This window comes from Pholis gunnellus, assembly GCF_910591455.1.
Source record: "Pholis gunnellus genome assembly, chromosome: 1".
In the NCBI taxonomy this organism is placed as follows: Eukaryota; Metazoa; Chordata; class Actinopteri; order Perciformes; family Pholidae; genus Pholis; species Pholis gunnellus.
Window position 1 is genome coordinate 21,356,432 of NC_136528.1, and position 27,289 is coordinate 21,383,720.

General features: G+C 41.7%; 1 protein-coding gene across 2 annotated transcripts in view; it reads left to right on the plus strand.

Annotated features, from left to right (window-relative positions):
* The window catches only part of sbf2 (SET binding factor 2), a 79,963-nt gene that overhangs the window by 28,951 nt on the left and 23,723 nt on the right, over nt 1–27,289 (plus strand). For both annotated transcript variants that reach the window (XM_079164275.1, XM_079164276.1), the window contains exons 3-17: nt 2,344–2,481; nt 6,437–6,571; nt 6,787–6,897; nt 8,093–8,198; nt 11,353–11,485; nt 12,929–13,037; nt 13,399–13,512; nt 13,948–14,025; nt 14,263–14,376; nt 15,249–15,377; nt 15,646–15,744; nt 15,886–16,090; nt 16,276–16,385; nt 17,049–17,198; nt 22,478–22,546. In XM_079164275.1, coding sequence (XP_079020401.1) covers nt 2,344–2,481; nt 6,437–6,571; nt 6,787–6,897; nt 8,093–8,198; nt 11,353–11,485; nt 12,929–13,037; nt 13,399–13,512; nt 13,948–14,025; nt 14,263–14,376; nt 15,249–15,377; nt 15,646–15,744; nt 15,886–16,090; nt 16,276–16,385; nt 17,049–17,198; nt 22,478–22,546 — 1,800 coding nt within the window. The remainder of the gene's footprint in view (nt 1–2,343; nt 2,482–6,436; nt 6,572–6,786; nt 6,898–8,092; nt 8,199–11,352; nt 11,486–12,928; nt 13,038–13,398; nt 13,513–13,947; nt 14,026–14,262; nt 14,377–15,248; nt 15,378–15,645; nt 15,745–15,885; nt 16,091–16,275; nt 16,386–17,048; nt 17,199–22,477; nt 22,547–27,289) is intronic.

Here is a 27,289-nt window from a genome sequence, read left to right on the forward strand (position 1 = left end):
GGAACATATCCTGCATGGGGTCATGTGTGCGTGGCAGCAGGGATCAATATTCAGGGTACGGCTGTGTTGTGAATTAAAGCGGTCACAATGCAGGGACAAGCACATGCAGGGTTACGTCCAGCTGATGGAAGACGCAATCAAACCAATCACAAGACTCCCGTTAAAAGGTTAAAAAGACCGGTTAAAGGTTTAAAGCGTTAGCGCCACTGCTTTCACTTGTTGAATATAAAATACATTGCAAGAACATTGGCACGGGACAAAAAACGTCTCCTCGCCCGCCATGTTCCTGAAAATACTAAGAGACATCTTCCGCTGCGTACGCGTACATCGAGCCTTGCCCGTTGACATTTATGGTGGTTGGCATCCAGAAGTGTTGCATCACCACCATCTACTGGACTGTCCCTTGCCCCATCCATTCCAGCGTTGCCCTGGCATGTGTGAAAAGACGCCAGACGCCATTCCTGAATGTAGTGCTTGTGTAAATGTTCATATTCTCTAGCAATGGCTGAAAGATTATCCAAATAATTTACAGGGAACTATGTGTGGAAGAGACTTTAATCCTCATGTCTCCCACTCGTCCTTCTCTCTACTGCTCTTCTTTTTCTCCCCGAGAGACGCTACCTTGCCAGTTTATTTCTCTTTGGCTGTACACAGACCCATCTATCCATCAATCCATCTGTTTTTGCCCTCACCCGCCCCTCCGTCCCCCAGTCTCCTCTCTTCCTCCATGTGTCTGCTGATCCCCTGTGTAACCCCTGAAGAGCAGTCTAAACACCGTCCTCAGAGCCAGGGCCAGTTGGGCCTCCAGCAAAAACAGAGCGAGACGAGACACAAACACTCGTCTCTCTGACCAAATGCCCGCCTGCCTTCCATATTTTGGCACTCTATAATGTCTCTCAAATAATAATTCATCAATTTCTCCTCACCCAGCGTAGTTTTTCAGTCTGCTTTATGAACCCATCTTACAGTGGGTGGTTTCATACTTGGTTTATAGAGTCAAGTGTTTATGTGAAAGCATCATTTTTGTCAGTTTTATTGGTGAAACTTTCTAAAGTTTACTGATAAGCTGTATTTTCCTAACAGAACACTGTATCATGAACAAAAAGCTTGTTTTTTCCCATATTTTTTTGCAGATGTTTTGTAAGGTTGGGTTATGACTCATACTGGTCCTTTGAGACTTCAAACCGGTTTCACATGCTTTATTATGATAAAAATCTTTCCGAGTTTAAAGGGCCCTCAATTTACTAAAAATTGCTCCGTTTCGTCATGTGTTGAAAATATTGTGATTTGTGTGCTTCTTAAATTCTCAATAAACAATGTTTGGAAATATGAATAATAGAATATTCCAAGAAGATTTCGAAAGAACTTTACTTACTTGAAGAAAATCATAATACTTTATAGTTAAAGTCTGCTTTACTCACGTTTATCTAAAGCTCAGCCAATGAGTTTGAGACTAAATCTTGAATCAAGACAATAAGAATTAAGTTGTTGATGAATAAAATATGTTCATTCTATGCATAACCTGCATTGTCTGTACTGTAATTTTACTCCGTTGGTTATTCTGTACACAACCTCTATTGAATTGTCGTCCAGTAAGAGGGAACCTTCCTCAGTGGCTCTTTTTGAGGTTTTACTTCATTTTTTCCCTCTTTTAGCATTTTGAGGTGGGGAGTTCTTCATTATCCAAAGTGGGTCAGAGGACTGAGGGTGTTGTTCACTCTATACATTGTAAAACCCCTTAATAAGGCAAATTTGTGATATTGGACCATCTAAATATAATTGACTTGACTTTATATCCAATTCTGACAGCAGCATAAATATATGTTTATTGTTAGTATCAGTTTTAACCTCAATTTAATCTGCTGTACTAAAGTGTAGTCAGCTGTGTATTGATTAATTCCTGGGTATGTTTTCTGTTTTTTTTACCAACTTTCCTTTCCTTTCATGATGTCAGTTAATGAGCTCAGGTGGTTTGGCCTGGCACCTTCACTGACGACTTTCAAGTAAAACAAACCGTGAACATGCCACTTCCTGCTCCGACAAGCAGATGTAATTGTTGCGCTGAAACAGGACATCCTGACTACGCTCTCTATGGGGGCATTAGGATCAGACTAGATGCTGATGCCCTGTTCATTTAAGGTGGGAACGTGTTCCCGGCGGCAGAAAGACATAACAACCACTGAGCTTTTAACAATTTCAAATCTTTGACAATCCCAATGAAAATATCTCTGAAATGAATAGAACTTAAGTCACAGTAACAGTGTACTGTGTATCTGATGTGTGTTTTGTGAATTACCTTTATAATATTCTCATTTAATGGCATTTTGTTCAATATCTTTTCAGTTTTGCCAGCCTGGAGGTTGGAGGCTGTCCAGGGATAGGAAATCACCCACCTTCTTCACCGTTGTGCTGACAGATATCGAATCAGACCGACACTACTGCTCCTGCCTCACTTTCTACGAGGCTGAGGTCAATCTCCAGGTAAGACTGCGCCCACACACACACACACACACACACACACACACACACACACACACACACACACACACACACACACACACACACACACACACACACACACACACTCGAGGTAGAGTACTTTTGAGGACTAAACTGTCAATTTTGAGCCGTTTTCATTCGTGTGTTTATTCTCTAATAGCTTTATGTTTTCAGGGTCAAAGGAAGCCGTAGATTATCCCAGAATGAAGCGATTGTTTTCAGTCCATCAGAGGGCGAACACAGCCAATCACAGTCACAGTCCCCCGACTGTTCAGCTGTTTAAGGACTGTTGGAGTAAACAGGAGCACCATGTAAAAAACACACTAATAACATCTTACTGTGCGTGAACAGCGCTAACCACTGAGCCAACACGCTACACTCGTTAACGACGTAGTGAATTCTGTAAGCACAAATATTTCGCTTTGTCACTGCATCAAACAGCTGTGCAGCACATCTCTGTGATGAGCTTGAGGTTCATTTTCGTGTGTCTCTCTCGTGACTCTTAGAAGCCACCGGGATATCTAAGTTGGGCATTGTGATGGTTCTTGTTTTCCGTTTTTAGGTTTGGCCCTTTTATAACTTGTAGGAGTTTCTGTCGCACGTGTGATGTCTCCCAGAATTTGAGGCATTAGAAAAGAAAAGCTGCTAATAAATTGTGAGCAGGTACGCTGATATAAAAGAGTGCTTTTCATTTGATTTACATAATCATGCCTACAAGTTTAATTACTGATTACAACAGATTTGTTTGGGCGGGATCATTTTTATATTTATGAATGATCTCATTAATGTCTCACCCTGCCAAAAGCCCACAGAATACCAGGCTAATTGTTTCAATGTGTTTTCCTTTGTCAGAGGCCTTACGTGACTCCTGTCACTCTGCCCGCTGTGACTTCACATCCTTTCACATCGCCAATCACTCTGATCAGCAAAGCATTTTTCAGCAGAATTAGAAATGTGGCTATGTACGAGAAATATGTGTCCGCTTTTAAATAGTGGGGGCGTAACTTTGGAGAACCAATACTGCAGTAGTTCATGCTTTCCTCATCAGCTTGTTGTGTGAATTGGACCATAATTACAAACATTCCTATGTTTGCACAACTGGACTCATTTTTTTCCGAAAAGCACGAGAGGAGGAAGGATTTAGGGCAAATTGTCACTTCAAAGGGAGAAAATAACCAAAAATAGCCCAGTTGTTAACTGTTATGGGGGTGTCTTTAAGAGCCTACAAACAGACTTTTCATTGCCCAACGCTGGTTGGTCCCTCAGCTATATTGAAACCGTAATGCTCTTTCGGTCTGTTTTCTGTTGGGCTGAGTGGAGGGAATATGAGTTGTCAGTAACAACAACTTTAGACTTGATTGTTGGGCCTCATGTTTTTGTAATTGTGTCTTTGTTATCTGGGGACAGGCAAGGCTATTAGTGAGTTGTTTTTCACATACTCCACGTTTATATTAGATTTACAGGACAAAATAAGCTGTAGAACAAGAGGCCTTGAACCTCTTTCTTTCCACTGGCCAGCAGGGGGCGACTCATCTGATTGCAAAAATAACTCTGGTTACATAGAAGTCTATGAGAAAAGCTTCTCATTTGATTTATTACCTCAGTAGAAATTGTAAACATGAGCTTATGATCTCAATCACTAGTTTCAAGCCTTCTTCAATACAGCATGACATTTATATAAGTTATCGTCGCCCATTTAAAGTAAGAAAGACGATAAAGCAGAGTTTGCTTTAGCGCGTGACTACCTTGTGATTGACAGGTTGCTACCACGGCGTTGTCAAGTCTGGGAGTTGTTTTCGTCTTAGAACTTTGACCTTTTTACAGTGTTTTCAGTTCATGAAAGTTCATTTTAACCTTTTTGGTTGCCTAAAAATGTTCAGCGTTCAGTTGTAGCTCCACCCTCTTGTGTCACTTCTGGTTGCAAAAGACCAAGATGGTGACGGGCAAAATGCTAAACTGAAGGCTTCAAAGTGGTAGTCCACAAACCAATGCGTGAATGATGTCACAGTGACTATGTCCACTCCTTTTATACTGTCTGTGCAGCAGAGAGACTTTAATTACAACTTGTGATTATGAAAGAAAGGGACTCCAATATGAAATACTAAATATTGTATTTCACCTCACTAATTGTGTTAGTGTGAACTGTTTTTGCAGTCTCTGCTCTCTCAGTCTTAATTTCTCACAGTCGTACTACCTTCATTTTTAAAGGAAGTTCACAGGATTACCAGACTGGTTGTAAAAGTTGCACTGGTTAAAAGAAGAGGGCCATAAACTTTACCGTCGGCATGCAAAACAGGCCGGAAGCAAGAGGCTGTGCAAAATATTTTTCAGAAGTAATTGAGATGTATGTGTGTGCCAAAAACAGACTTGACCAAGACATGTGTATGCTTTGTGTATATAAATACAATATTATGAAGACTTCTGAATTTGATAGTCCACCTTTTTTTGTCAGCCTTGTGTTAATTGTTGTATTAACACAACACTATATTTGGCCTCATCCGACGTCATGTTCCTGCAAAATAAACACACCTTGCTGGATCCAGTGTCTGGCACCGAGGATCCTCTTGAAACGTGTGGGTGTTTTAACAACCTTTCCTCTCATCTTTATCTACTGACTGTGTTGGATATCAGGGAGAGTCCAGACAGGCGACAGAGGAATGTATTTTGTCTAATAATTTAACCAAATCCTTTAGAATAATGGTGAAATGTGACCCCCCCATCTGAATGGGATATTTTGATCCCGTACTCCTTGGTCCAGAGATACTGAAGCACTTCTGGCATGTTTTCACTGCCTGGAGAAATATACCAGGTTGTGATAAGGGCTTTAGTTAGGAATGAGCACGGAGAAGTTGGAGTATTAGTGCTCTGAGTGGGCTCATGGATCCACGATGGAGACAATTAAAACCAGACTGAGGCAGTTGCTTGTAGGACAAGGTTGTCGGATTTTGGGTAGAGGTTAGATGACGTGTTTGATCAGAGCAAAAAAATCTTTCGAGTGTTCCTTTGGTTTGACGCGCTGTAAAATGTCATCGTAACGCCGGTACATGTAGAATGTAGTTTTCTTTAACAGGGCAGTTACGCTTTCCTGCACTCAATGTTCGTTTCTGATGAATATGTGTGCAATATTCAATGTGGTTAAATATTGTGATCAACAATAAACAATATTGTTGACTGTAAATGATATATCTTGTAAAACATAATTACTAAGCATTTTTGCACGTGTTAGCATCTTTGTTACTGTCTCTTATGTCTGATGTTTTGCATTCGCTGTGTTAAAATGTGACTCAGGGAGTCAGCAGCAACATTAATCACCGAAATACATTTTGTCTCTTCTCTGAGGAAATCTGCTCATATGATTTTTTTCTCTTTGTAGATGTTTTTCTATTAACCTCAGGAAATCTGTCGTGTTCATGGATGGCTCCAGCTGTTTGAGCAGCTGTGCTGAATGAGGACGGATTGGGAAAGGCTAATTAATAGTCTTGACTTTTATGAATGCATGTTTCATCTCTGGAGACAAAGCAGATTTTTAAGATGTTTTGGGGTTGATGCTATGACTTGCTCCGATGCATGAGTTATATCTTGGCTTTTTTTGTACAATACAATTTACTTTCCACTACTTCTACTTTCAAGCCTATTTCTTGACCTCTCAAGTGAAAATGGAAAAATTGATTGTGAGACTTGTACAGAAGTTGGTTCCTCAAACTAACTCAGTATTACCACCATGTTGGAGTACATCCGGTTTTTTTCATGCAATGTATAGTACATGCCAGACGTGTGCTGGACAATGTGATGAGTTTGAGGCACTTGATGTATTCACAGGCTCAAGTAGGAGCTCAGCGGTGCTGGCATGCTCTACAGTACATTTCATGATCTGAGGTCCATGGCACTGCGTTGAACTCTTCAACTGGAACAGCTTCTTTTTGTTTTTATGTTTCAGGGATCAAAGAGTATTGAGGCTGATGGAGATGAAGATGAGGAGGCAGAGGAGGATGGTCTGATCCAGCCAGCTCAAGTGTTTGCACCAAAAAGTCTCATTCTCGTGTCCAGGCTGGATTATCCCGAAATATTCCGGGTAATAAAACACCTTATGATTAAATCTTGATTAAAAAATATTTGTCTGTCTTGTTCAGCAGGAATACTTAGAATTTTTGCCAAACCAAGGCTTTCATCTTGCAGCTCTGAGATGACGCTTATCTGCTTTGTACTGTCTGCACAATAGGCCCTAGTTTGCCTCTGTATGTGCCCATGTGTAATGTCTTTGTTGTATTTCACATGTTGTCCTTCCAGGGGTGCTTGGGTCTGATCTACACGGTGCACATCGATAGCCTGAGTTTCCCTTTGGAGGGTCTGGTGGCCAACCTCTTTACATTCCAGGTTCCTGTTGCTGGTGGATCCCAGGTAAGTCTTCACGTCCAAAGTAGGCCACCGCAGTCTCTAAGACGGCTCCCTGCTGCTGGCCCGTTCCTCACAGGGGGCCACAGATCCAGACCAGTAAGGGCCCAGAAAAGTGATTGTTTGTGCAGGTACTTGAAATGATTTATGTTTACTGTGCAGCCAATCAAGAATGTCATGTTCAGATGGTGCCAGAGATTGCTGTCCAGCCACAGGCAGTGGTTTTCTGATACACATTCGTCATTTTTTCCATCACGTTACGTCGAGGAAAATACCTCAGTCTAGAGTAGGACAGCAGAGCTCTTAAATTACGTTCATAACAGTTAAGGGGAATATTTATTTTAAATACATTACATTGGTTTAAGAAATACAAAGAAACATTTAGTTTACTGCCATTGGGTGGCCAAGTGTCAGAAGGTGAGGCTAATAATTCAGTGAACCAGGCAAATGACGTATTTACACCTTTGAAAAACACCGTCGAGCCAAAATATGTCTCAATCATATTGGAAAATTATTGTACGTTTACGACTGCCTGTGGGGACAAATCCTAATCACTCACACAGATAAATATCAGACTTTGTTTTCGACGATGGCTAATGTGCTGTAAGAGAGAAGAATTTGGCCTGTTCCCCAGCAGGGCTGCACTTAAAATCCCAAATCCTCGAGTCTGACTTCGGGCAGAACCTCAGCAGTGGAACAGACTAATTTGTGAGAACAGCACGTAGTTAAACATCGAGGTATTTCAAGAACTGTATGAATGGAGACTGTGAGATACCTTTTAATTTACATTTGACTGATGAACTTCCCTTTTATATTCTACATCTTAAAGGTTTCTACCAACCACTTTTCACTTCCCAGTACCTATAATGTGAATAATAAGCCATTTGAAAGCACATATTTTTCCAAGACTCTTTTTAAGGGATTCTGTGATATTGCTGCAGCTGTGCGCTGTACCAGTTACATTTTGGTAAACATGTAATTGAGGTTTTCTTTGCTCAATGACAAGCAGACTCATTCAAATGGCTAATTCAGTCCTGCAGCTGCGGAGTCTTCTTTATTTGATTCAACCACAGTACCCTCAGCTATAACTCTCAATGGATGACGGTCAGTTGCAGGACTGCTCCGTCCTGTAGACCTGATGCCCGTAAAAATGTCCATGACCGTTTTCTGACCTTTTTACTGCCTTTGTTTTTCTTTACAGAAGCTCTTCAGCCTGGGAGCAGGAGACCGTCAGCTCATCCAGACGCCTCTGAACGACACATTGCCTGTCACGTCCAAAAGTGTTGGTCTGCTCTTCCAGCAGCTGGGTGGGTCCAGGCACTTTAGACTACTAACTAGTAATCATGAGACAGGAAGACGTGACTTGTTGATGACTGTATAACTGTTTCTCTGCCCCGTCATTTGTTTGTTTTGAACATGAACCCTGCCAGAGAATTTATTGAATGAACAATCATTTCTTTCTGCGGTCTGTCACGTCTGCACAATATCCCATTTATGTGTTAAGACACTTTGTGTTGTTGGTTGTTATAATCGGACAGTTCCGACACTCAAAGAACATTTGTCTTATTCATATTGGTGGCATCGTCTTAGTTGATTAAATTAAGCAGCTTTAATGTGTGTGACATATTTCACATTCATTCAGTCTTGATCCTTTCAGATTGTTCGAGGCTAATCACATGGTGGTTAACTGCAGCACTGTGGGACTTTTACAATGAGGAGATTTTAGCAATGAGCCATTAAGAACTTGGATTAATTCTACACCAAATGTGTCTGAAGCAAGCTTATACGGTTTTCGCTTTGTCCCATCGGTGTTTCTGTAATTTTGTCCGGGCTGGAACAAGCACATGATGAAGATTTGATTCACTTTGCTAGTTTCGCATTGCAAAGATTGCTCAATATTTTAGGACTGTAAATGATTTGCACAAGCAATACGTGCTTTGTCAAAGGTAGAACATGCCCGATTGACTCATGGTGTTTGAAGGGTGTATCCATCACTCTCCTCAGCCTTTGAAAGTTATGGTTTGGCATAAATCATGAACTGAGCTATTGTAGATGATATTTTTATGTTATTTAAGAATAATTTGTTTTAGTTTGCTTTCTGCAACTCTAGGCATACATCTGTTAGAGCTGAGAGTGAAATTAAATATGATTCACCTGAAATTTGATTTGTAATGGAAAGTTGGCCCTTATTTATTCTCATTTGATTAGAAGAATGTGATTCAAAACAGAGTGGATTTTATTTCCTGAGTGTATTAACACCATCCTCTGTTTGTTTGGACAAAGGGATGAACATGCACATGGGGGGTACTTGCACGATACACGTCATGTGATCAGGGTTAGGTGGAAGTCATGCATTTGTAGCTAATCTGGATACAAAAAACAAAGCAATCTTGACTCAAAACCTGGCCATGGTCTGTCAGTCCTCATAAGCCTGTTTCCATTAATCAGTTCAGTACATTATGCAGCGCTGTTAGTCCTCGAAGCGGCTACAGGGCCATAATTAATGTGTGTTGCTCATTGTTTGATATGTGACGTTGTTTAAATACTGCAGTGGAAAATCACTAACTTAAAAAACACAAATTATTCTTTTTACACGTGTTTACAGATCAAACAAACAAGATATAACCGTTTAATAGATGGTAGATTTCTTTCTTTTACACCTTTGGACAGAGCCAGACTAGCTGTTTCCCCCTGTTCGTATGTTGAGCTATGCTAACCGTCTCCTGGCTCCTCTCACTTTCATATAATATACAATATTTGTTTTGTTTGTAGCAAGACAAATGTATGTATGAATCTTGAGATTCAAGCCGTCACGGCATACTGAGTGAAAGTGACTGACAGACGTTCGCAGTTAATCATCTCTCCCACCTTTTTAAAAACGCAACAAGAAGTGTATAATTTTCACTCATTAGGTCATCCTCGTGTCCATATAAGGATTGGCGAGTAGCTGTGCAGGTCGTCGGGTCGGCACATTATTCTGTGTGCACTGATCACCCGAGTCACCAGAGAGGAATGTGTGTTAAACATGTCACACTGCACAGGAAGTGCAGTCCCCCGGGACGAGATAAAACATGCCATCAACAGCCTTGTTGTTTGTTGTTTGTTGCCTTTGTCTGTCCTGTTGTCCTGGGATGTTGCTGTCACTTTTTATTTCGGGCTCGGAAGTGCGTTGCTGTTTCCATAAGATAAGTAAACACCTGAAGCTGAGGTGTGATTATGAAACCGGAGCCTCAATAGTGAAATGAGCGAGGCACACTCTTTTACAGAGCATTTTACATCATTTGGACTAACCCTGACGAAAAACAATGAAACATTTCATTTGGTTTGACAAGTCTGTTCACCTTAAAATCTCATAATATGTTGAAGCTTGTGTTCCACTTCCTGTTTATCACTGAAGTGCTTCACTCAGACAGGCAAACATCCAGACCCAGCGCCCTCAGTGGCACTGATATGTCTGCCAGTGTTCCCTTTATCACTCCAGTGTGTGATGAATTGGTCCGTCAGTTGCTTGATAGGAAACAATAACAGGAACTGTAAACTTAGAATTCTTCCTGGTTGTCACGTCGGTATTTGAAATATTATTTATACTGTATGAGAGTGTGTAATTTCCTTTGTTTTCGGAGAGGAGTGTTCCTTTAGGTTTTATATTCAGTGGTTAATAGAAACTGACCCATTTGGTCTTGAAAACGTATCGTTTTTGCCGTCATGAGCGAGCAGGTTTCTTTGATACAGCAGTGGACGTATAGCAGATTATGTAAAGATTCTGCAGAGCAGTGACTCGTGTTATTGCGGTTGTTGTGATTGATGAAGAAATACACTAAAACGGTTTAATGCAAATTAAGAAATCTGAACAGTGTTGTAGGGGCAAAAGTAATCTAGTTGGAATTTACTTGAATACATAAACCGTTCATGTATTTGCCTTGAGGCTTGGTAAACACAAAGGAAGTACAGTGCTCACCTACCAAAGACAAAGACACACGACAGTCGACAGTTTATTAGATAAATCAACGAGGCTGCAGTAGCCTGTGCAGAGGAAAGTGAAAGCTCTATTCTGAAATAAAGGGAGCTTTGCAACGGTAGTGTTCGGCTTTTTCTCTGCTCAGCAGTTTCAAACATTGCACTTAAATTTGACAATTAAAATCAGATTTGAAGCACCGACGGACTTATTTTCTAAATGAGATTGGTACACAAACAATACCACCCCATTTATAAGTAGCACTACAACCTTCTATACAGTATTAAGATTGATGTGGTTAGTCTGCCAATATTACAAGAAACATTCCACAGAATATTGTAAGAGTAATCAGTCTTGGAAGCTGTTATGGATGCATAATCTGTGTTTGAAGTTGGAAATCCACCACAAATAGCCACGGATGTTTGATGAATGATCCGCAACCATGTGTCAGTCGCATACCATCTAATACCTCATTCATTTTGTTCTCTCTTGCTTTTTTGTTTCAGGAATCCAAAATGTTCTCAGCCTGTTTTGTGCGGTTCTGACAGAACACAAGGTTTTGTTTCACTCCACCAGTTACCAGAGGCTAGAAGAGGCGTGTCGCGCACTGGAAGCGCTCATGTTTCCCCTCAAATACAGGTAAGCATGTGTTCGACCCCAGCGGCAGGACAGATTGTCATGTGACTTTCCACTAACATCTCGACTGTTGTCATGACTTGGCTTGTGATTTAACAGATGATTAACTTTGTTCATTATTGTGTTGACTTATAGAAACAACTATATCTGCATAAGATTACTCTTTAAGATCACAACATGTGACCATGTCTATGTAGTCAATTCAAAAGAACTTTCCCTCTCACTTTTCAGAATTCCCTTCGACTGGAAGTGGCTTTTACTCATGCAGTGATGAACTTCCCTCCTTCTTTAGAAAGAAATTCATGCAACACAATTTTTATCTCAGAGGGAGGTTTTAGCTGAAGTAATGTTTCTCCCCTGTGATTCATTTTTCCAAATTTAAACCACAAACGTTGTTGCTTTAATTCCTTGTCCATTGATTCATCAAGTGAGACGTAAATGCATGAATAAACAGTGGTAGACGAAAGGTATCATACATGCAGTAAGACAATAAGCCATTTTTGTCCTGACATTGTTGTAAAACCTCAGGCATTAGTAATGACATTAATTATGTCTGTGTTTTAAGTGCCCAGTAAGCTGAGCAAAACAAAACAACCGCTAGAACCACTGTTGCACATTTCAGAAGCGTCTATGTGCTCCGCTAAAAGAGCGAGTTGTAAGCAAAATGTGCTGATAAAGATTATAAGTACAGATGTTTGTGTTATTTTTATTCTAAAATATAGTTGGATAGTTAAAATAAGTTTTTAGTTCAGTAAGGAGAGAAATAGATAGGACTCCTTCATCACTAATACTTCTTGAAAGTACAATTTTGTAGTTTATACTTTTAATACGAGTTTGTATGCCAACAATCTTTTGACATTGTTCCAGTGTTGAGGGATGACACTGTAACCGGCAGCCGCTAAACGGGCTGTAATTGAAGTGCTCGGGGCAACTCCTCACCGTCAATTAACGTTCACTAAAACTATTTGTTTTTGCCACTGACAGGCTCAGGCTGTTATTATAAGCGTGTGACATTATGGAAAGATCCTACAGACAAATATAAAATGTTAAAGTGTTTGTTAAAGTCATTCTTGTCCATGTTGTGCATTTTGGTTTTACTGCTGTCTTTATCTTTTAATGTAAGGGTAGCGACTTGATTTTCACTTTCATAATAACGTACACTCAAACACAGGGAAGTATTACATTACATTACATTACAGTCATTTAGCAGACGCTTTTATCCAAAGCGACATACAATTCAAATTCTCTCACAATTCTAGACCGTAGGCACAGCTACAGGAGCAATTTTGGGGAGCAGTGTCTTTCTCAAGGACACATCGACATGCGACTAGCGGAGCCTGAGCCGGGGATCGAAGTATATTTTAAGCTCTCAGTTCTTCCCCATCTGTCTTCCTGGTATCATTGTAGATACTGTGTATTCACTGTTATGTCCTTTCCTGTGTTCAGTTACCCATACATCCCCATTCTGCCTTCACGGCTGCTGGAGGTGTTGAGCTCGCCCACTCCCTTCATCATTGGAGTTCACTCCATGTTTCAGACTGAAATCCAGGATCTGGTGAGTGAAGATGTCTCACAGGGATCCAGCAATTTACCGTACTTATTCGCAGAACTTGAAGATCCTAAATTGTGAATCATTAACAAATATTGGAGTTTGTTTTTATATCCTAAACGTCAGGATGAATTGTGATATTTTTGGACTTTCAACTGACCGGGGGAGTTTAAACAAAAAAAACAAAAAAAACGTTGGTTTCGGGAAGTTTTTACACAAGAAGATGAGGAAACCTTTCCTTTTGCAAGATGTTTATTTTACTGGTTTCGGCAAATCCTCGTCAGGCATACGCGTCGTTGCTCACAGCACTCCCTCCAGCTGCAATCAAACCACCTGACCTGTCTGTGTTTTATGTGTGTACAACCAGTTGGATGTTATTATTGCTGACCTGGATGGAGGCACAATAAAGATTCCCGAGTGCATTCACTTGTCCCAGCTCCCAGAACCTCTGTTACACCAAACACAGACTTCCCTGTCCCTGGTAAGCACAAACATACACATACAGGTGCAGACCTATTATTTAAATGATCAGAATATGATGACATTTGAGCAGGCAAAAATTCATTCATTCATGAAAGCATTCAACTGTCAACACCAAGTACACATATCAAAGTTTGTCCTTGTTTGGCATCTGTTTACATATCAAAGTTTGTCCTTGTTTGGCATCTGTTTACATATCAAAGTTTGTCTTTAACACAAACACTTAAATACACACAAAGTAGTTCTTGGATTGTTATACTCAGACGTGCTCAGTGACTGCTAATGTAATTAATGTTCTTATTTCCATTTTTTATTTAAATCATGTGACTTTTTCTGTTATCCTGTATTATCTGGTTACTCATTGTGCACCATCGTTTAATTTTGTTGTTGAAATGAAGACAAGTAAATAATCTGGAGAAACATTTGTTCCGTGTAGGTTTTGCACCCTGATCTGGAGATAGCAGACAATGCATTCCCTCCGCCTCGCACTGCTCCCTCCAACCTCAAGTTGTTGGTAAGTCAGCATCACTATCACATGTCCTCCTTTCATTTGCGATTCTCCGGGTAAAAAAAAAAAAAAAAAAAAAAAAAAAGAGTCTCTTATCGCCAAAAGGTTACCGTTTGAGTGGGGGCACTAACTGACGGTAACCCATTACCCTCAAGATAAAAAAAAGCATGTCTGTTGCGTAATTCATTTATCAGACTGCATTTGTGGCATAGTTGTTTGATGAGTCGTGTTTCTGTGTTCCAGGATAAGGAGGTGAGGGCCGTCTTTCTCAGGTTGTTTGCACAACTCTTCCAGGGCTACAGGTCCTGCCTGCAGCTCATCCGCATCCATTCTGAACCCGTGATTCACTTTCACAAGGTAAGATAACAACATAATGGTATTCCCAACGCTGAAATTAAAATTTAGCAACAAAAAAAACCAACTTGTTTTCCAATATGTAACCTTAGATTAAACTCATTTAGCAAGTACTCCGCAGCAAACACATTGTTCTTTTTTCCCTGCCAAGAATGTTTTAGTCCGAGTCCAACAGTGCGGGTGGAATTACGTGTAAAGACTTGACAGATGAACCTGTCAGGGGTGTATAAAGTGTGTGTGTGTGGATGTGTGAGTGTGCATGTTGTTTTTAAATGTGTTGCTGAGGCTCCATGACTCTTCCGCGATGCTATCCTTTTGTTTATGCAAGCTTCGGACACAGTCCCGTAACCTTGGGCAAAGCCCGGCAATGAGCCATATGAAACGCATTAGGTTTACATTTTTGTTTTGTGCCGGGGTTCTTGTTTGTTCGTGTCTGTGATGTCTCCGTGGTAACCCCTCAGCACATCATCCTCAAAGTACCCCACATGGATCACATTATAAACAAATGCTCAGCTTATTCGCCTGGAACTGCTGAGTGGGGGAAGGCTTGAGTGAACTGTGTTTTATCTCTTCATCCCACAAGCACAAATAATGACGCGTAAAGTAAATGAAATGTATTTGCATGTAGTAATTTATAACTAGATTTATTTCCCTTTTTGTGCATGCTGAAGAACTTACCCATGATTTTAACAACAGAAGATGCTGGTCTCAGGCCCCCTTGCTGAGATATTTTCGGAACATTTTGTAATCTTATTCTAAAAAAAGGGCTGTGATTACTATGCTTGCTTTTCAGTCTGCAGCAAATCCATATGAACAAGATTGCATTGCTCCCATCTGTGTGGGATTGTAACTGATCTAATTCTGACATTATCCAGACTGCCTTCCTGGGCCAGCGAGGCCTCATTGAGAATGATTTTCTGACCAAGGTTTTGGATGGCATGGCCTTCGCTGGCTTTGTCTCGGAGAGAGGTCCGCCTTACCGAGCCTGCGATCTCTTTGATGAGGTATTGTACCACGATGCTCCACTTAAAGCTCAACTTTTCCCTTTACTTTTTTTAGCTGTAAGTGGAGAAGTTCATACACAAAGCTTTTACACTAAAGCGACTATGAAAGAGTTTTTAATGTGGACTGGTGACATATGGACGATACTCTTATCAGTTATGAGGGTGACCTAGTTTTGCTGCAGGAGCACTGTGATACTTTTTTATTTGTTTTTCTTGATGATCCACCCCTCTAATAGTGAATATTACTGTTTTGTTATGTGTTTTGTAGCTGGTGGCCTTAGACACCGACAGCTTTAAGGAAGAAGAGGCCAGCCCTGCCAAGCTGCAGAAGCACATCAGGACATTCTCTGAGCAGCTGTACAGAAATGTAAGACTCCATGCAAATAACTACAGCTATATCTCCTTTGTTGTATTTGTGTTTTGTGTTTTGATGTTTTGCTGTACATTCACTGTACATACAGCTGTGTATCCTGTTAATACAAGTGGTTCTCTGGCATGTGTACTATAGGAGAACCCAAACCCCCACATGGCATTCCAGAAAGTGCCTCGGCCTTCGGAGGGATCCCACCTGCGGGTGCACCAGGTACCCTTCCCCCTGCTGGATGACGAGCAGGTGGAGAAAATGCTGCAGGAGGGTGTGGCAAAACACAGCAGCACACCTCCTTCTGCACGATCTGAGAGGAAGTGTGTTGTACCTGCTGGACCACCCGTCGGTATGGTCTACTTTCAACTGCCGTATTGCTTTACATACCTTCAATCTTTGTGTTAAATCTCTTTCACAGTCATAGCTTTAACATGACGGGTATCTGCAAAATATGTCTTTGACTTGTGACAAAGCTCTGATGTTTGCAGCAGCTGTAGTTTTAACCAGCTGTGACTCTGTCTTTCTGTATTCTAGTGTCCATTATGGGTAAGAGTGGCTCCGTGTTCAACAGCGCTCGCAGGCTGGAGGTGGTGCGGAGCTGCATTTCCTTCATCTTTGACAACAAGACTCTGGAGACTGAAAAGGTGATGCACAATGTCCTTCATCAGGGGAGCTCATCAACCCTTAAACAAGCTCATTAACTGAAGGCATCTTTGCGTTACACCGAATCAGCAGACCGTTAAGGAGCTGTAGATCTCTCCTCACCTTCATCATCCTCATATCTTCCAGCTGCCACACAGACATAGATAGGGCCTGGAATCAAACACATTCCATGATGCAATAGTTATTGTTTTAACACAGAGGTTAATCAGTTCCTGTCCTCTAAAAGCATCTACGCTACACCTTGGTTATGGCCCCATGTTTGTGATTCCACCCAATATCCATCCAATGTGTTTAAAATGGGATTTTTGCCAGCTACTTTATGGATCCCACTGGCTTCATATAGGAGTTATACAATCCAGGCCTGCATTTTTGTGCAAATGTAAGAATGCATAGCATGTATCCTCTGAACCCCCCCATGAGCCTGTAAATCCTTCGCTGCCAAATGGTCATTAACCATACAGCAGGTCATAGTAGCTGTGAGTACTGTGTTGGTACGAAGTGTGAATGGATTAAAAAATATATATATATATCTCTTCTTTAATCAGTATTTCATAAAACAAGGGCCTGCTTTCTCAAAAAGCCACTTTATTTAAAGGTATTTCTTTCTTTTATAAAACCCTCTTTGTCCACCGTTCTCTCAATAGGCGCTGCCGGCTGCTCTGCGCGCACTGAAAGGCAAGTCAGCACGCCAGTGTCTGACTGAGGAACTGAGTCTCCATGTTCAGCAGAACCGCGCCATACTGGACCACCAGCAGTTTGATTACATCATTCGTATGATGAACTGTGCCCTCCAGGTACGTCATGCCAACACCAGTCATAGACTATGACCTGAACTGATTTTGTCCAGTATGCTTATTGTGGCTGTACCACACATTTACAGCAGATGCATACTTAATGAGTTGTAGTTAGTTCTAGTTTAACATAAGCAATGTGTAAGCGCGACCGTAGTACACATGCACATGTATAGAACAGGCATGTCCATCCTCTTCTGCTTCTTTTTTCTTAATTTATTTTAACACTTTAACAACAAACTGACAGCATGTCGTAAGGCTGAGCCCCAATAATGCGGTTTGTTGTTTATCAGTCAGCACGTTTGTCTCTTTCTGGTGCCCTCATGCCTCGGCTACTTGTGTGTAAGTAATGTGTTCTGGGCAGCTCATAAAGAGTCAGTGAGGCTTCACTCAGCCAGAGCAGCCGGGTCTTTATCGGTAGTTCGTCATATGTTACTGCCTTGAATCAGTCGTTTCCAAGGATTTTAATAATTCTAAGCAGTCCTCACAGACTGCAACTTTTATGGAGTGACTTTAGATTCCGCCCCCCCCCCCCCCCCCCCCCCCCCCCCCACATTTTTTTTTATAGAAAGCCAATTAATCACAGCTTCTGCCCGGGCCAGGGACATACAAAGTCCTTTGACGTGTCATTTGCTTCACTACTATAATGTCTACCTGGCAAGCCTACTGACTTGCAAATTGTTGAATTATTTCTTTCTTTCCACACATGCAGGAAGACGTGAAAAGAAAAGCTTGTTGCATCATCCCTCTTTATGATGTCTGATTGCTTCGTTTCCAGGAGCAGAGATGAGCTCTGTGCTGCTCTGACAGTAGTTTGTCGTTCGTTGAAAAGCTTAAAAAATTGGCAAGATGTCTGGATAAAACCACCATCTCTGTTGCATGGCTTCTTTAGTCAAGACTTGTACTATAGTCTAAATGAATGCGAAAGCTGCGTACTGTTTGAATGTCACACTCTTGTGAACATCGCTGATAGCCAGGTGGCCAGTGTGTCTTTTTATGTGTTAAAATGAGATCCCGATGTGTTAGCTTTTGTTGGAACCGATTGATAGAGATAGAGTGATACATTTATTTAAGAATTGTTCCAAATCGGGCTGTGTTGTTTTGACCATAGTAGTTAATAATAAAAGTACTTCTTTACCACAAACATTTCTACGACACAAAACAGGTCATGTTTGTCGCACCTAAATGTTTGTCACACCTAAGTGCATGTTTGTTAACCGCAACACGGGGAAAGACATTGTCAGCATTTTTCTGATGGCATTTTTAGTAATTCTTTTAAAGAATTTATTGTGCATTGTTTGTGATTTCATCGATACTTCAAGATGGAAGCCAGGCATTTTGATCCTGACTTTCATTTCTTGGTCTCAGCTCGGCTGTGAGGGATTTATCTCAGATGATCTGTGAAACCAATATAAATAGTAAATGCTGGGCCAGTTATTACTTTCATATTCTGCATGCTGCCCTTTCTTTCAACACCCAGCCACGTAGGAACCCCAAAATTATATTACTGTGTGTGTGTGTGAGTGTGAGTGTGAAAGATCCTTCGGTGCTTAACAAAAGCCAAAGTGACCTATTTTGTAAAAAATGTTGCTTGCTCTTTGTAAAATGATAGCATGATGCCTCATTAGGATTTCTGGCGTCCATGCTGATGTGACACATTGATTTTCAATGGCATCATCATTATGAGGCTAATCACAACATTTAGTGTTTAACTGTTAACCTCAGGCTTTGTTGTCTGGTTGCAATCAGTGTTCGCAGGGGAGCACAGCAACAGGAAGCGGTATGTAAAAGAAAAATGTGCGATAGGTCAAAGGTGAGGACATTAGAATGAGGTGCTACTGTACCTTGTTAGTATTTGTTTATTCTTTCTTTATGTTTTTTGTAATGCATGAAATAAAATGATAGCTTCTCTGGAATGAGTTGATATGTTCAGAAACAATTTACAATGACGCATTTAAACATCTGTTGCAATCCTTATCTGTGCTGTTTCATGAATCACGCACAGTAACAGCCCTCATTAGGGTCTTTGAGTTAATTGCACATCTATTTGTGTGTGTGTGTGTGTGTGTGCGTGCGTGCGTGCACTGGTCAGTGCTGCAGCTTCTAGAAGTAAACGTTGCGCAAACCATGTGGGGGAATGAGTCCTGCTGTGGATGTATCCTGGCATCCCAACCATTTCCTGTCAGATAGGATTATGAGCCCTCTGCGCTCTGCTGTCTCATGGCCGAGGGCCTCATGATGCTCAAAAACACACCCTGACTGGCAGTTAACTGTGGGAGGGATTAGGGCGGGGGGTCCATGGGAAGCGGCCGCAACGGCATGGAGCCCATGATTTCTGCATGAGCTTGACCGTCTGATGTGCCAGAGCGCACGTTACACACAGATGTTGTTGGAGAGTACGAGGCACTTTGTCTGACTGACATGTCTGAATCGAGGAACTGCCAGCTGATGAACTGGAGCTTTAACCACTTTGTAAATCTCCTTTAATGGTGAATAGATGACTTACATTTTTACATTATTTAGACCATAAATTTGTCCCTTGCTGTGAGAACATGGCCTCTGTCTGCCTTCGTGGCCTTGATTGACTGCTTTACGTAACATGGCCACTGGGAATCTGAACTGGGTATCATTCCCATGTTCTGATGACTGTTTCTCTAGGATGACCAGGTAAACATATGCGTTCGTCACATTTCATGCTTTTGCTATTGAATGAAATAGCTGTTTGTTGCGCGTCTGGACAACACAGAGGTCAACTATGTGGCTTAATCATCTCCCTATTAGTGATTCAAGCAGCAGTTAACATTAAGAGCCTCTGAGTTGAGACATTTTTGTTTGTCCATAGCCACAAAACCCTCATAAAAGAATGCGGTAAGTCTCGGTTTATTTCGTTGCTTTCCCGGAAAGTGCTAACTTCTCTGAAACACAGGAAGTTGCTTTTTGTTAACATCCGTCAGCGTTTCTGTCACATGCTCATGCTTCTTGTTTTTTCCCGCTGTATACGTGCCTTGAGACAAAATAGCTATGTTAGTCATCAAAGTTCCTGCAGCTTCAAGAATGAGGGAAACAATGTTGAGACTTACAGTAAATACCAGGAGGAAAGAAGACGGCAGGGTGTCCTCGCAAACAGAAATGCGGGGACACACAATGCCCTCCTCTCCCTCCATTCTCCAAATCCCAAATAAAGCATTTAACATATTTTCCCCACCCTGAACCTTCAGCTTTATGACAATGATTGTGTCCCAAATAGTATAATACAACACCTTTACCTTTTATCAGGTTCCTCATGCAATGCTGATAGACTAGTAAGAGCTCTGCTTGACTTGTCAGGTTTCACTTTTCATTCAGTCTTATCTCCGACCTGCTGTAGATTTCACTAGCTTATCTGTTTGCTTAGTTACAGTAGAGGACCTCCAATTCTTTTCAGCTGTCACTTAGCCTCTCTGAGGTGGAGGGTTTAAGGTGATAATAAGTGCAGCTTAAGTCAACCTGGTAGTAAGTACTTTATATGAGATATGACGTGTTGATGCAGCCTCTGGACAAAGCGTTTCTTCATCTGAAGCATGACCGCGGCCTTTTCAGCGCTACAAAAATGTCTGTTGTCACAAGTTTCTGTTTCAAAGAACCGGCGACATGCATCGCTGAACTTTTGTTTGTTAATTATTCACACTTTTCTGCCTGTGCGTTTCCACTTGTTGTTCTATTTTGACTGGGGTCCATGAACTCCTGTGACCCGCAGCGTTGTTAAGGATGCTGGTAAACAATGCTTTGGTGCCGCTCCAAGCTGGAACATTTCACCGCAGCCCGAATAACTGCAAAGAGAAACACAAGCGACAAGAATAATAAAACAGAAACTATGTTGCTTAGTCGACGGGGGGGCCAAGCTTTCATGTGTTGCTGTGGAACTTGTGTTTTGCATTTACTCCCCTCTTTACATTCTTGTGTGTGTGTGTGTGTGTGTGTGTGTGTGTGTTTTTGGAGGGGAGGAATGGCGGTAACAGAGGCCCCCCATCAAAGACCGCTATCACAAAGTGCAGCATTCTTCTCCATATCTCTCCTGCCAAAAGGACTACTTGGATAAGACTGATAGTATGTTGCATAGTTTTAGAAGGTTTCGAATGAAATTAAGACATAAAAAGAGAGAAGTGTGTGTTAGTTAAACATTTTATTGGATATGTGAGGTCCCACTGAGGGTTATGAGGTGCGGCACCAGGTCAGAATCAGTGCTGTTGTTTGCACATGGTCTTAAATCAAGTTTCCTCTGGCTATTGTCATTTACAGAGTTCAACAAATAAATCCTAACGAAGCTTACCAGAGATAAGTACCAATTTCCTGTGAATTATGTACTTTTAAATCCAACTCGCGTCCTTTTCTCTTATTTTCCTGTTCTCAACGTTCTCTGCGATCTCTACAAGAAAGGTTTTGTTTGGGCCCTTAAGTCCCCCGCTCTAAGCCTCTTAATTTACTATTCATCTTCATTCTATTCTCTTAAAAGCACTACTAAGCCACCGTTGACCTGAAACAATCCCTTATATGTAGACACTTTGGCATGGTGTGTAAATGTCAAAGAGGGAATATCTTCAACTATTCCCTGATTTTAAAAAACAAAACAAAATAAAAAATTCAATTTGCTTCCTGGCTAGTCACGCCTTCTTGATAAATGGACACAGCATGTTATGGCAAAAGAAACGACCTCAATGAGACTTGTAAAGCAATCTAGTTCAAGAATGTAAAACATAAAATTACCAATAAATTGAACGCTGGAAGGCTCTGACAATTGTGTCAAAGCAGGGATTATATAAGGCTATTGAAAGCATATGTCCAAATATTGGAGAAGAGCACAGTTAGAGTTTTAGGCAGACTCTTTTATTTATTTTCTTAGCATTGCCCTGATATTTAACAGGGCAGGAGTGTCTTTATGTAACAGGAAGATAGGTTTGCTGAAGATAGCGTGCCTGCCCCCTGGTGATCTCCCCAGATCACATCTCTGCATTGCAAGTTTACAGCATTTCATCATTCATGTGATGAAAAGACACACAGTTTTGTGTGACACCGTAGAAATACATAAACCATTTCGACATAGATACAGTGTTGCAGTAACAAAGTGGTTCCTTTTTAGGTTACCAAAATGATTTCCCCTCAGGCCTCGGCATGTATGACCTCTCTGTTGGGAACCTGCGCTTCTTGTTTTGGGGCTACAGTGAAAAAATAGATGTTTGCAGAGCTTTGTAACATGTCTCCTGCTGTGCGCTGCTCTCACTTCTCCCCTCTCGTTTGACCCACAGGACTGCTCCAGCTCGGAGGAGTACACGGTGGCTGCTGTGCTGCTGCCGCTGTCAACAGCCTTCTACAGGGTAAGGAAATGAATGAAAAACTAGGATGTATGCGAGTTCAATTCACTGCTTCGGTTTCTCATATTGTCATCATTATGCATACAAACCACTGCCCGTGCAGTGTGGAAGTGGATACACCTTACAAATATGTCTCATTTACACACATGCACGCAGTTTAAGCTGCTAACATGAACATAAAGCTTGAAAGGCAGATTCAGTAGAATTCATTCGCTGCGGTTTGTAAACAAAAGATTCACAGCAACATAGTTTATCTTTTTCCCAATTCTTTCAAAAAATATAATTTAAGGGATCCTAAATTGTACTTATGTGTTTGCATAAAAAAAAAAGAAAAAATCATCAATCAATATGGGTGTCGCCCAAGAAGAAGTCCAGTACCAGTCGGGCTCTGATGAACACTGCACTGTAGAGGAGGTTGTAGGCGGGGGAATAGAGGAAGGACAGCATTGTCGACCTTTTACCTTCGCATGGACATGCACAGAACCGCATGTTAAAACCTCCATAACAAAATGTAGAGGACGAGCCACTGGCCTTTGGTTTCAAAAACCACACAATCAACACAGGGAAGCATGCATTGTTCACCGCAGCTATGTCCCCACTGCTTGCTCGTTGCTATGGGGGCCGACACAACTGTCCGCGTTGGCGTCGTGGTGGGTACCAGTGCCATATTCTGATGGGCTGAACTGGGACCTGACCTGCTCTCTACCACCACATGACTCATGCAGTTCACATGCCACATGCTGATGCAACTCTCTTAGATAAGCCCTGTGTTGTTTTTCTTGTTTCTCTTTAGGGCCTTCAGTATTTAAGATTCATCATTTATGTGTTTCTTAGCATAGTGCATGCTTGTTTAATCAAGAAGTTAACCACTGCAAAGCAATTTCTGTTTTAGAAGACTGTCCATTCGTTGGTCGTAATTCTGACGCAATGGAGTGATTTCCAGGCATTTTAGTAAGAAGATTATATAAATTATTTTCTTGTCTGGCGTTGACGGATAATTAGAAACGAAATGGAAGAATCATTTGAGAATGCAGCCGATTTTCCCTTGTTATTTACAGATGATTGGAACTGGTGACAAACTCGAGCTCTGCCGCACCCAGAGGGTGAAAAGTAAAGTGAGGTCAGGAAGGGAATCTGCCAAAATATTCTGTAATCTCTGGTTCAGTCGCACAAAGATCATGCAGTGAAAATGTGAGAAAAACAAAGCTTGGTAATGGAGCATCCCAGCAGCTGTCATCATGGGTGTGAAGACATAAATGATCCTTATTTGACTATTACAAAACGCAGCCTTACAAGTTTGGTAACACGAATGGGATGCCTTGGTTTTGCAAAGAACAATATGTACCATGACACGTCAGCATACATAACCACCTCAGAGGCCCCTCACCAGACAACCTCCTCTATCCTAACATGAAACTGATACAACGACCTCTGAACCGTTGCTTATACATTACAGTAGCTATGTGTTCTACTAACCGTGGGGAATACATTATACAGCAACATATTAACCGGCCCAGACCGCCAAAGTCATTGAAAAAAAGGTGAGAGTAATTGAACATGGCATTGTAACTTTGAGAACAGTTTTTTCTTCTTCTTCTTTTTTACCCCGAAAGAGATCGATATTGTTGCCTGTTGACAACCAGGAAAGACTGTTTTTCCTCTCACTGTCATACATTTTGTTGCGTTTGTGTCTTAGATATGAAAACTTATCGGTATAAAATGTCCTAATACTGCCCAAGAGCCCAACTTTAGAGGTTTTTTTTTGGTCCTGCAGTGCCATTGTTCCATTGTTTTAAGGAATGTCTGCTTCTTGTACATGCCATTGGGAAACAGTTTTTTTCCAAATCAGCAAGTTTGTTCTGTAAATCAAATCATTGACCCGCTTAAAACTGTGTTTCCTGTACGAGTACTAGTCATTCATTTCAAACATCATCCCTGTGTGATCCTGACGACGTTGTATATCTTTGAGAACTACCGTCCGGTTTTCGTTGCAAAGCCCGTAAAGCGTATGAAGCCCTTTGAGGTGACATTATGTGATTCTAGGCCCCCTAGTGACCTACAATATCGACAGTCTTCTTCTTACTGCATCCGTGAGCAAAAGGCTAAACTATTAGCAACATTTTCTCTCTATTTCTGAAACGCTTCTTCGATATTGTCAGACACTTGCTTTGCCGAGTAGGCAGTTTTTTGCCAAAGATGGAATAGCATCTTTTCGTGCAGGATATTCTGCTGTTGAATCAGGGTTTCACCAAAGGGACGTGCATGCACATCTGCATTTGAACAACAGCCGATAGGAAAACGCCCTCTCTCTGAAATGACCTGTGTTTGGCCAAAGTATCCCATCACTAGATTTTCTAAAGAGTCAAGAGGAGGTTTAGAAGTCACGTTTTCTCTCAGACCACTTGAATTACTAGTTCAAAATTCTAGTTCATTTTTTACACTATTGCATGCCAAACACCCGGGCACCACATATTAAAGACTGTTGATTCAAGAGTCAGACATTGGTCAAGTCCCTGTTTGGTATTCTTGGCCAGACTTTGGGAAGCTCACACTGTGGTCATACTCACAGTGGTGCTGGCCCCGTGGCCCCAACGTCTCCAGGTCGGGGAACGTGGGAAGCTCCCCTCGCACTGCGACCGTCTGCTCCCAGAATCTGCTGAATGGAGATAGACGGTGTTTAGTTTTATTTGTGGCCACGTGTGTTGACACTGAACAGTTTATGAAATTGACCCACAATTTATGTTTATTTGTTTTACTTTCCCATTTCTTTGGTTTTCCCTCTGCTTGACCCGTCTTGGATGTTTTGCCCAAAGTGAAGCACTTACGGAACAGTATTTTAATAGATGTTTGTTCATATTTCAGACAGAAAGAAGGGGGAACCGATGTGCTAAATCTCTTTTGGCCTAGATCATGCACGGACGGTGTCATTTGGTCTGTGTAGGTGAAGTTTATCTAAATGCCACGCAACCTTTGTAGAGTGGCCCTTTGTTAGAGTTGAGGTTTTACATTTTGTTCTAATCTGCGTGGACGTTTTCCTCTGGCATTCATTATCTAGCGAGGGGTGGGTTTATCAGGAGACGAGCTGGTGTCATTGACGTCTGGGTCTGTTGTTATTCTGCCCTTTCCGGTCCAACATTTCTCCTTCCATTCTAATGTGTCTCCAGAGTAAATGCCTCTTTCCGGGCACAACACAGATTGGATACAGCAGCAAGTGAAAAACCCAAACACCGTTCTGGATAACTTCCATGTCAAGAACACTTGACTGTTGGCATTCTTTCAGCCATAGTTTATTCATGGAGGGTTTTGGCGGCTTGCTCTCTCAAACAGCTCACCGCCAATGTCCTCGCGAGGAAAATGACGTTCTGCCTGACCATTTTGTATCTCGGAAATGTCCGGCTCTTGACTTACTGTATCTATGTTTACTTTGTTTTGGAACATTTATGTTACTCGTACATTGTGTTTTTACACAGTTATGGCCTTTGGATGCAATGATGGATTTGTTTATTAGTCTGACTTTCAACAAGTTTTTCTCTGTTTGTTTTACATGATGCAAGACTGTAAATGCATCGTTTGAAGAGAGTTTTTCATGGTTTCAGGATGCGAGTAGTTTTCCTCACAGTACACTGACTCGTGTAGAATTGCAAAAATGAGGAGATGGATTGTGTTACAGGTCAGGCATGCGTTACTACAGAGGACTTGTCCCCCCCCCCCCCCCCCCCCAAGGATGGTGACATATCAGACACAGCCGTCAACACTCACCGTCTCTCAGTCTCTGTGAGGCACAGTTGACATGTGTGATGCTGTATGGCTGTCCAGCTGATGTTTGGAGGCCGCAGTCAATCATACTGTGAACCTCGGCATCATGTCCCAGAGTTCAAAACAAGATCCCAAATCCTCATTCCTTTGACCTGTACACAGCATGTTCTCCTTTCTGTCTCCCCTTGTGTTTTTCCTGCTTGTTTTTCACCCATTCTCCCTCAGCCCTGCATTCCTTCTCTTCACCAGTCACACGGCCAGATGGGTCAGATAGAGCTGTACTCCCTCCTTCCCCTTCATCTTTGCTTCTCACCTTCCTTTACTCCTCCCTTTCCTTTCCTGTCCTTTCTGCTCTCCTTCCCTGTCCTCCTCCTCGCCCATCTGTCTGGTGGACGTCTCTTTAAGCTCTGTGTATTATCATATTGGGAAGAGATGACCTCGGTCAAAATGACCTGCACATATCTGACAAGTCAAAAAAGAACAGCCAGGCTGAGTATAGACAGCATAGACAAATTACGCACAGACCCCCCACACACGCACACACGCACACACGCACACACACACACACACACACACACACACACACACACACACACACACAACATCTGCTGCAAGACACGTAACTCACTCCCGGTACAGAAAGGTATTACCATACTACCCAAAGGACTTCAACAACTTCTTATTGTTATTGTCACCATTTATTTACAGCCTTGTTTCATTCAGGTCCATTCTTAAAATCGGACCTCTTTGCAGTCAGCCAAGGCCCCCCCGTGTGTTCCACAGTCCGGTCCCAGAGTTGGTCACATTATAGCCTCTCCTGAAAAATATTTCTAGCCACAGCAGATTTATTATCCAGCGTCTCTCTGGCCTAATTCCCGTACTCAATTTGTGATGGTATGCTTGGTTCCTCTGATGATGGCAAAGTGTAATCATCTCTATTTCTGGAGAGAAAACAGTTCATCCAAACAAACTCCCATCCTTATGCTGCCA